Source organism: Charadrius vociferus, unplaced genomic scaffold (assembly GCF_000708025.1).
Source record: "Charadrius vociferus isolate BGI_N301 unplaced genomic scaffold, ASM70802v2 scaffold125, whole genome shotgun sequence".
NCBI classification, from domain to species: domain Eukaryota; kingdom Metazoa; phylum Chordata; class Aves; order Charadriiformes; family Charadriidae; genus Charadrius; species Charadrius vociferus.
This window is the reverse complement of record NW_009649036.1, coordinates 4961624-4972186: the sequence shown is the minus strand read 5'-3', so window position 1 is coordinate 4972186 and position 10563 is coordinate 4961624. Positions and strand designations below refer to the sequence as shown.

At 45.4% G+C, this 10563-nt stretch overlaps 1 protein-coding gene across 1 annotated transcript in view; it reads right to left on the bottom strand.

Annotated features, from left to right (window-relative positions):
• PPM1H (protein phosphatase, Mg2+/Mn2+ dependent, 1H) overlaps nt 1–10563 on the bottom strand; it is a 93161-nt gene that overhangs the window by 7184 nt on the left and 75414 nt on the right. The window contains exons 7-8 of the mRNA XM_009887845.1: nt 8799–8862; nt 6969–7076 (exon numbers count right to left, since the gene is read on the bottom strand). Of these exons, the coding sequence (XP_009886147.1) occupies nt 6969–7076; nt 8799–8862 (172 nt within the window). The remainder of the gene's footprint in view (nt 1–6968; nt 7077–8798; nt 8863–10563) is intronic.

The following is a 10563-nucleotide window of genomic DNA, read 5'->3' as shown; positions in this document are numbered from 1 at the left end:
CACCCTTATCCACACTGGCTTCACCTCACCAGTCTGCAGCAACAGTCAGGCTGACCACTGCTGTTGGTATCTCCTTAACGCGCTGCTTTTACAGCGACTTCCACCATCCTCTTCCCGACGAGGCTGGGGAAAGCCGGGAGCAGAGGGGACAGACACCAGTGGGGGGGCACGGCAGGCCATTATCTGAGCCAGAAGATGAGCAAACGTCATGGTAAGTGTTTTAAAATGAGCTTTTAGTTGGGTGTAACTCTCCCTCCAGCACACGCTGCATTCTAGCTGACAAACCGCCTGCCATTCCCAGGCTGCGATGGGGAGCCGTTAGGAAGCACTCACGGAGCGCTTTAATTACCACAGCAACAACCACAGTTTGAAAGAAGTGTGACAACCTTGGCAAGGCAGGCAGGAGGAAAGGATCATCTGTACTGAAGTTTGGAAACGGTGCGCCTCATCACACACCCTGCTCCGGCCTCGGGCTCCGCTAACAGCAGCCGCAGTTGGGAAATTTGTCGGGACAAGCACTTGGCGTAACTGGAAAATACGAGCTGTTTTATTCTCCCTCCTGGTGCATTCTCCCTTTAGGAGCCACAGAGCAGGCAATGTACATAAAATGCCTGGACCTTTTAATGTAATTATGATTTTATGGGACTGCAACCAGTACCAGAGGGGGAAAAAAAATAAAAAAATCACCCAGACCTGACTGCTAATCCTTACTCGTTCGCTTTTCACTCAAAAGCACAAGAAGGTCATTTGTAAAATGTAACCTTCACTTCATTATCTAAGGTAGCAGCTGAATAAGGACTTTGGAGAGGATTAAAGTCAAGGCAAGATACTCTCTTCATTACAGCATATCTCCTTATTCAGACTGAGTGGGAATACTGTTCTAGAAAAGATCCCTATATGCAGCACAGCTCTTCTTTCAAGCCCACTGCACAGAAACCAGTCGTTGTCATAGTCCCCATTCCCCAAAATTTAGTTCAGCCTATACCAGTCCAGGGTTTCAACTCAGAAATCACTGGGGCGGGGGTAAGGTAGCCAACATAGCCATTAATAAGCAGCACATGTTCTGGTCAGATCTCTTGGGTACAGGCAAATATTTGAGAGAGCATCGGGGTTAATGCTCAGAGATGCACTCAGCAGCAAGCACGCTGTAGGAATAACCAAGCTTCAAACATTAGTGCTAGGAAAAAACACATCTACCGTGGCCCTCCCACCCAGGCAAAGTACACGCTACACCACAAGAGCCTTTTTTTTTGCAGCGTTGGTGGGGGAGAAGGCAGAAAACCAAGACCACGCATCATTGACTTGAATCCTCCTGAAATGAACAATCTTGCCTGACTGAGGAGCGGCACTGGGCGCAGATAGGAAACTTGTGAAAGCTACCTCCACAGGTCAAAGGGTCCAAATCTTTGGTGCAGCACAATGCTAAAGCAATACCAGGAACAGATCATTTTACCAAGAACATGTTTAGGTTTTGGGGAAAAGAAAAAAAAAATAAAAATACAATCACAGATTTTATGGGTAATCTGGGAACAAGGTAGTTACTTCTTAAAAGCAAAAACTTTGTGACTTGAACAACTCCAGAAAGGGCTGCTATTGAGAAGGAACTAGATGTCAGAAGAGGTGCAGAGAAGGGCAGTGGGGTGAGCAACAAGGGATGCTCAGCTGGTACCCAGACTAAGGAAAAGAGAGTGCCAAGGCTACAGGAGGCAAGCTTGGGGAAACTTCGGGTAAGATTCTTGTATACCAGGGCCAGGTAGCACACTCAACAAAATGCAGCTTTGTCTGCCTTCCAACTACTGCAGCAGCAACACATCAAGGCAGTCCACACAATACTTAAAAAGAAAGAGAAAACTGAGTTTTTCCTTTCTGTCTTTCCTCAGATTTCTAAACTGCAGCTGCAGGTGCCCCTCGTATGTTGCTGACAAAAATGACTTACTTTAGAGCTGTCCGGTCTATTGTAGGTTATGCTCACAGACTGCCTTGCCCAGGCACAGAAGCAAACCAGCTCCTAACCCTTCCCTTTTCTGCTAGCAGCTTTGCTCTAGTTCTTATTTTCAGTGGGGTCTCCTGCAGTAGCGACACGTGCCTTCAGCTGGACATGGAGCAGCGCCACAGCAGAGCTCCCGGAGACGCACAGGTTGGGCAGCACCACCAAGGCGCGTGTAACCGATGCTCAGACCACCAGAGCTCACCAAACATCCACTCCACACACCTCACGTTGTGTAACACCCTGTAGCATACTCCGCACGCGCTGTACAAAAAAGGCGAGGGAGCGTGATATGCCAGAGTTTTGGAAAGACAAGCAGAGATCCAGGCAGTTAAGTGCCTGCAACAGCAAGTAACCCCACAGCACTGTAAATCTTACATGATCGAAAACAGCTCTTTGACTCCAATGACTTTTTTTTTTTTTTTAATTCCAGAGCCAACCTACCTAACGACTGCCTCCTTCCCATAGCTGTATTTCAGGAAAGAAAATAACAGCAAGGTTTAAGCAATGTTCTATCTGTGGCATAAGTCTGCACAAAGCTGCCTGCACTGCAGAACAGTATTACATAGCACCGCGAGCACAGATGATGGCTGGCCGGACACTGTCCTGCAGCGCAGAGGTTTCCTTAACCGGTGCTGCACCCTTGACAAATTTCCTAGCAATTCTCCCCCGAATCTTCAACCTTTCCCTCATGCCTCGTTGCTTCTGCATCCAGACATCAATCCTGATAGCGTCCCACAGAACTCGTGTCCTCCATCCCAAACATCTTGGGCTTCCTGTGCTCTCTCCTCTGCCTCCTGCGCTGTCCCAAGAGCCTTGCCACCAACTCCCCCCAGCCTACTAGCCCCTGCTGTGCCACCCTGGCGAACCTTTTCACTCTTTCACACCTCTCTGAAGCATCAGGGCAGCCCTCAAAGGAGCCCAGTTCGGTCACCATACCTCTACCATCCACTAATATCTGTCTTGACGTAGAGCAGCTGACCTGTTAACTAGCTAAACTTGACTTCAGTGACCAGAAAATGTAAAAAGACAACCATAAGGAAGGAGCAGCAGAACCTCAGTAGCACAGGCATCCATGTCAATAAGCATTGGGTTACACTGTATTTTATCCTGACTGGTACTTACAGATCTCTGCTGACAGGTAACAGCGGATACACACCACTAGAGCACATAGTCACACACGGCATCTTTCTGAGCACGCGTTATGCAGTTTGTCACGTAACGCCTTTCTTCAGATATTTGTTTCTCATATTGCTCACCTACGTGTAGTCAAGAGCGCTGAGAAAAACGCTCTGGGCAAGCAACGAACAAACAGGTGGGCTGGTTTTATATTTACCTTTCAAACAGATCTACCCACTGGACAAAACCTGCGTTTGGCTGCCAAAAAGGACCACAGCAGCTCTGCGAAGGCGCTGCGGCTCGTTTGCCAGGTTTGTTTTTAAGTGGCAGCCAACGCCGAGTCCCTGGAGCTCAAAAACGCTTCACAACAGAGTGACATGCGAGCCTGCGGCCACCTGAGGTGCTCCTCAGCAGCCAGCCCCGGGGGGATTCGAGCCAAACAACAGCCCGCATTCACTCGCCTGCACTATTGATCAACTCGGCTACTTCAATAAATTAAGCCCTTTCTTAATTGTATCGTCCCTTTTTATGCACGGTGTTATCCAGCACAGCTTTGCTGGCAAACGACGAGATCTTTCAATACCACCCTCCAAGTAATTTATATGTAAATAATAAAAAGCGGGTCCCAACACTGCTCCCTGCAGCACTCACCAATTAATCTCCTTTTAGCTTTTTACTGCCACCCTTTGTTTCCTGCCCTTTAGCCAATTTCCAGTAGACTGTGCCAACTTTCCACTTAGTCTGTAGCTTCATATCTTTTATATTAATAACCTGTGATGCAGAACAGTTTCTCAAACGTTTTCTGAGAAATCAAAGCGCTCATGCAAGACCATCTACTGCATTTATTATTATTATTTTTTTAATTCTCTGGTAGACATAACCCTGAAGGACTTCAAGCCACTAAAGTGTGATGTTTGCTACTTGCAACCACCTTGACTCCCTTTGATCATACTGTACTTCTCTAAGTCTTTGCCTGGCTTGTTCCTTTAAACGGTGCAATTCCTCAAGATTTCTCCAGAAGGCAGATGTGAATCTAAAACGGTCTCTGTTGACATATTTGTGGAGTTGTCAGAAACATTTCACTAACATAATGGAAGGAGAAAAATTCTCCTTCATTACCTTCTCATCATTTGCTGTGGTGGCTGGCTTCAGGTTCATCACCGGCAAGGGACGAATGCTGCTGTGAGAGCCACACCTCTCCTACCAAACGGCTGAGCTGCTGTTCAAAAAATTTCAGGATGAAATTCTGCTTTTCAGCTGCAACGCGGCAGATATTGCCGAGCTTCAAAAAGCGGAATTTCCTTTTTGAAAGCTTTCAAATGAACTGTTCCATTATGAAAAAATAAATATTTAATTCCATGCCAGAGAGCCTCAGCCACGGCTTGCCTGCTTTGTGCTACTCCAGTTCATTATAAAAGGCTCAATTCTCTAGAGCTCACCAACCTGCAGAAGTCCTCCAAATCTGGTCTCGTAACAGCTGAGCCACTGAATCCTGATTACATTTGTCAGTCTTGGCTACATGACTTCTCCTCCCATAGCTCTGGCACTCTATCAAAGTATCATTTCACTCCACCCTCAAATTACCTCTACATGCCTATTTCTGGATGTATTCTCAGGGACACCCACCTTTCCTTCTGCTAAATTTTGGTGGACATGGCATACCGCAGCTTTGTCATGCTGGAAGTAAAACATTCTGAAAACTCACCACATTGCCCCTAACTTGGGAAAGGATGCTGTAATTACGGCGCAGAAACAGAAGCCAGAGGACTTGGATCCTCCCTCTGTCACGACTCCCTGTGTGCCTTAATTTCCCATGCCTCCCCTTTTCCAGGTCTGGAAACCAGACATTGTGCTTCCCTACCTCTATATAAACAATTCGAAATCCAATGCTGCACAAGGGCCAAATACGACTGCTGCTTGATGCCACTGCCTTTACTTCTAAGTGCCAAACCTCCCAGATGGCAGCATAAAGACATTGTTTCTTAATGCTGGTTTCTGTGCAAGGTGCACTGTCCACGTACGGACAGAACAAGTCAGAGGAAAACACGAGGAGATAAACCACTGGGGATCTCTCTGGGAAGAGAAGGAAGAGATGATTAAGAGAGGGAGGTGCAATGGAAAGCCAGTTGGAGCATATGTTACTTCCTAATAAAATTCAGGGCTTTTTTTTTTGCCAATATCTCTAAATCGAGGTGTCTGGTGTTCTGTCTTTCCTCCTCCTGCCCTCGTACATTTCTGCTGAATTTAGCTGCGAAGGGAATGTGGAAACAAAGCCAATTTTGCTTCCCTTTTGCGAAGCAGTTAAGAGATCCTGAAACGTGGATAGCATACGAACTGGACGTCATATTCCAGAATTTGAACACGTGCAGACACACTCCACACAAATCAGAAAAGCCCATGAGAAGCTTTGGTTTATACACACAGACAAATACTGCAGCAGCAATTGGCAGAGATGATACTGCTGAGATACTGTGCTGCAGCCATTACATACCCCAGAAACGCTGGGTCTCAGCATGCCAGGAAGAAAAATAAATAGGTAGAATTGCATCATTTCGCTGGCACTAAACAAATCCATCACAGTGATGAGGGCTGAGCTGCTGCCTGCCTGGCTGAGGAGAAGAGGAGCCAGGTCCCAAGCGAGGGATACCACACATTCAAAGCAGGGAGAGAGGAGGTACCGGATTGGCAGCAAGGAAACACGAAGAAGGGGCTGTCTGTAGAGCTCCCCCTTTTCTTCAGGGCCAGAATCTCTCAGCAAATTATTATTTTTAAAGTCTCAAAGATGTTCTAAGCAAGGTTAATTTAATAACTTGGTTCCTTCCTAGCAGCATTATGTCATTTGTGTATTTTCATTCTCTCGCACTGCTATAAAAAGCAATAAATTCAAGGTCAAATACTGGGTATGGTGAAAACTCCAGCAACCCAGTTGACAGTGAACGGCTCTCAGCATTCGGGCCATGGAAGCAAAGCCTCCTCTTTTTGTGCTGCCATCAGATGGTTTGCCCTTGCTTAATATTTCATAAAAAATATGTGTCATCTGTTCCTTGACATAAGAACAGGAATGCAGTTACAGAGGAAAAAAAAAGCAAGGTTTGCATGTTTCTTGTTAACAAATACATTCAAATCCCTTTGGAAGGCTTGATATCCTTCCCTGCAAGGTCTCTGGTGGTCAAAAACTGGAATTGTTTGTGGCAAGGCAAGTCAAAATGATGGAGGCATTTAAAACTACCCCTAACACAAATACTGCATAATCCCTTCATTATGCCACCATTTGGGAATGCACACTGTCATTCCTGCCATTATTTGGTGTTTGCACAAAATCATCATAAAAAATTAAGAACTTGAGGTGAAGGGGCAGACAGATGGAAGCATAAAGCACTCTTCCAATCGCTCTTGGCATTTTCCTGCTTAAGAGTCGAAGCTGGTATTCTCTGCGTAATGCAGGATACTACGCTACTGTGGAAGACATCCAGTGCTCCTTCTGGAGAACACAGATTTACATCAGCTTCTGTGAAGACAGCGTGATCTAAGCCTCAAGGGGAGGCGGAGCACACGAAGGTGGGGAGAGATGGGTGCCTGGGACACTGAATTGTGAGGCTACAGGATAACCATAGACCAGGGAGTGAGAAGGCATCAAGGCTCTGCCAGGGATGTGGAGCAACCAGAGCCAGGACACACAGCTGGGGAACTTATACTGTTCCTACTATGTGGATGTTACTAACATGCCACACCTTTGGGAAGGGCAGCATGTTACCTGGATTGGACCACAATCAGAATGGACAATTTGGAAAGAACGAATAAGCACGCTAAGTATATTTGTTTCTCTCCCACAAATCAGATAGTTGAACCTTGGGTGTTTTACCTCGGGAGATGAGGACAGGAAAGGTTTGATGTATATATTGGAGTCGTGAACTTTCAGGTCATGGTCTCCCAGTCCTCGGGTCACTCCAATTGTTGCCATAACCCGAGCCTGGAAACAAAGAAAAGCAATGGGGTCAAATCTTGTTACATGCACAGTGCCAATAGGAAAAGAAATAATGTTCCTACTCCACAACTGCTACAGTTAGGGATTAATTCCCTTTCCTCTCCCAGAAACTCTAGATTTTACACAGCTAATCAACTTCAAAGCTTTTCATACTCATGTCATTTCCATTTCCCTCATTATTCCAAGCTTTGTATTCATCCACATCCCACTCTGCGTACACCCATCTTAGACCATGACCATCTGTAAGGGACTGGGACTATGGAAACCTAACCCAGTCACCTCACCGTCCTACGTCAGTCTATGCCAGCATTCCTTCAGCAAATTATGCTGCTAGTAAACAAGTTTTATAAAAAGGATGAGGAGCCTAATCACTCACCTAAGAAACCTGTGGCCTCCTCCTATTGACATACTGCTGTATATTCCCTCCACCAAGGAAAAGTGCTAAAGGCCGCCTTAAATTGCTGAACACACAGGTGACAGTGACACTGACCACAGTGCTCTTCTCTGTGGAGAGCCAGTCTAGGCCAGCTCTGCTCTTACCTCAGGTCTACCACTTCCTTCCCCAAGCACCTTCCTCTGTAGCACGAGCTGTTTCCCAAGAGGTGCTGGGCTCTTCTTCATTAACGCTTCTCCAAAGATTGACCAGGTAGAGCACCCCACAGGGAACCTCATTCTTTGCATATCACTTCCCCCAAACTCTAGTTTAGCTGCAGCAGCTTCTGAACAAGAGAGCTCACAGCATCAATAACAGCAAGTAACTGACTCAAAATTATTTTGCCTCACTAACCCCTGGCTCCATAAGGCAATAAGAAAGTAAATTAAAAAGATGTGCATGAAACATTTTGCAAATAATTATAAACCTAACCAAATTCAGAGATAAGCTGCAGGTCTGAACCTTCAAAACTTGGACTAATTTTGAAGAGCGTGTATTTTTGCATTGAGATAAGAACCTAATGCAGCAGGGGAGCACTATTTAGAAACACAGTGAGCATACCAATATCGGCAAACTGACACCACTGCGTCCTTATATTGATCCTATTGCCGCATCCAGCTAAGCTTGCTGGGATCAGCACTAATGATCTCACTGTTCTTAATCACAGGGATGGAAACAAAGTGCACCTAAAACAGAATGGTTTCTTTCTCCCTTTCAAGAAAATCTATCAGCCTTCACACATCAGAAAAATTCAACAGCGAGTTCACATACACTAGCTGAAGAAGATACAGTTAAGAGGTGTTTTATTTCCCAAATCCTGCCCTGATCCCTCCCCTTCCTAAATTAGGGTTTTGCATCTCTGAGCTCTCTAAAATGTTATTAAATATCTTCCTGCTTTGTTTTCAGTAAACATGAGGTATTTTGCTATCTTCATCCAGCCTAGTTATATTTTACAATAAAAGCAAGAACTTTTTAAGTCAATTATTAAAGACTGTCTCATTGTAGCCTACTTACAATGAAAGAAAAACAAAAGCAAACTGAACAGCAAATGACTATGCTTGCTATAAAAATGCTTTTTAGTATGTTGAGCTCCCCCCTCTGCCCCCCAGACACGAGACTGATTTATGACAGAACCAAGATATTCTTTCAAGCTGTCACAACGATAAAATAAAGAGATACTGAGTGGAAAAGACTGGACTGCCACAGGCTAAATCAAGTGGTAAACAGCACAGAATTCCTTCTTCCTTTGGTCTGAGAAAAGCAAATGCGCCCACCTTCTTGCCTTCTCCATATATAAGGGGAAACTTCAAGTCATCTTCCTCAATGGTTTTGTATGCCCTGTGGGGGGAGGACAAACAACACTTATAAAGCTTGCACTCAATTAGTGACCCAGTGCCCTGAAACAAACAGCTGTGATTAAAAAAAAAAAAAAAAATCCTTATTTTTTTTCAGGACTCTGTCTTTGAACCAAGATGTAAATTTCTTTTTCTGTGGAACGATTTTCTCTAAAGAATTATCCAATTCACCAAAAGGAAAAGTGAACACAAGGAAACATCTAACATGCCAGGCTACTCCTACTGCTTGCAAGGAAAAAGAGGTGGACTGGAATAACATCCTAATCAGGTAAGATATCTTCGGCTGTGGCAGCAGCTATACTCTAATACAGTGTCATAAAAAAACCCCAACAACCAACAAAACAGAAAAACCCCAAAACCAAAACACCCCAAACCCACCAAGCAGCTAACCAAAGACTAGATTCACACTGTTAACGTGCAATGGTGAGCAATGACAGGACGTGTACACAGTCAAAGTGTGAAACAGCTCTCCGATCCTGTTCTCACCTTTCAGGACCGCTTAAACCAAGACAAGCTTCATGTGCTGAAGTGTCTTAGGAAGGATATTTAGTGCTCATTTGACCTTGACTGCAACAGTCAAGGTTGTCAGAGATTTCACATTTCACAGCAGTTTTCCCATGGCCAAGAGACAAGAGAAGTAAATGCTCATGCTCTGATTCTGTTTACCGCATGCCTGCGTACTCTACCTTTTACACATCCAGCTGTTGACACTGATGAGGTGAGAAGGTGAGAAATTTTGCCAGTGAGAAATGAAAAAAAATAAAATAATAAAATAGATGTCTGTCATTCTCATAAGATGCAGAGTCCCTTGGTTTGTATAACACAATTGAGCCGAGGTGCTGGGGAGCCTCTTTAGTTAAAGCACATCACCCCAGAGGGACATGCTTCCCTTCATACCACAAAATCGTCCCTCCCCACAGCCTTTCCCAGCATGTTGTCCTTCACTCCCAACCCACCCCTGCCCCCAGCCCTTGGGGTGATACCAAAATTATCCCCTGAACACACGAATCAGCGCTCCCCACCAAAGCAGAAGGGACAAAGCGGGAGGAGGGAAGGCGCCGCGGCGGGTCCCCTGCCAGCCAGCGCCGGCCCCTGCTGCGTGGCTCTCCAGCTGGGCTGGCTGCTTGAGCTCCGGGGAGTCGCATTCGATCAGGTTTAAGCAATGTTAAGGCTGTGACACAAACCAGCCGGAAATTAAAAATTAAGGGTGAAATCCTATATTGTAATCGAACTGCCCCCTGCTTCTCCGAAATATGGCATAGACCTAGGATCAATAAATGGTGTTGTATTACATAGCTATGCATGGTGCACCACCTAGGCAAACTTCAGACTTAAAGAGAGTAACACAGACATTTAAGCCCCGGCTTTACATTTCCCAGTAATCACAGGCTGGGCCCATATTAGGGTTTGGGGGTGAGGAGAAGGGGGAAGAAAAAAGGAAAAGCAACCAAAATGCTAAGAAGAAATAGCAGTGGAGGACTCCTCTCCCCTACTACAAAACAGTACTACGTGTGAAATGCCCAAACAGAACCAGGTGAGGTTTGCAAAACACAGTGGGTGCTTCATGGGAGACCACATAGTCAAGAGTATCTTAGGTATATAACCGTGACACTCAGGCATCTCTATAAGAGATAATATAGAGAAAGCATTGAAATGGCACTGTGTACTGGGGAGGGCTAACAGG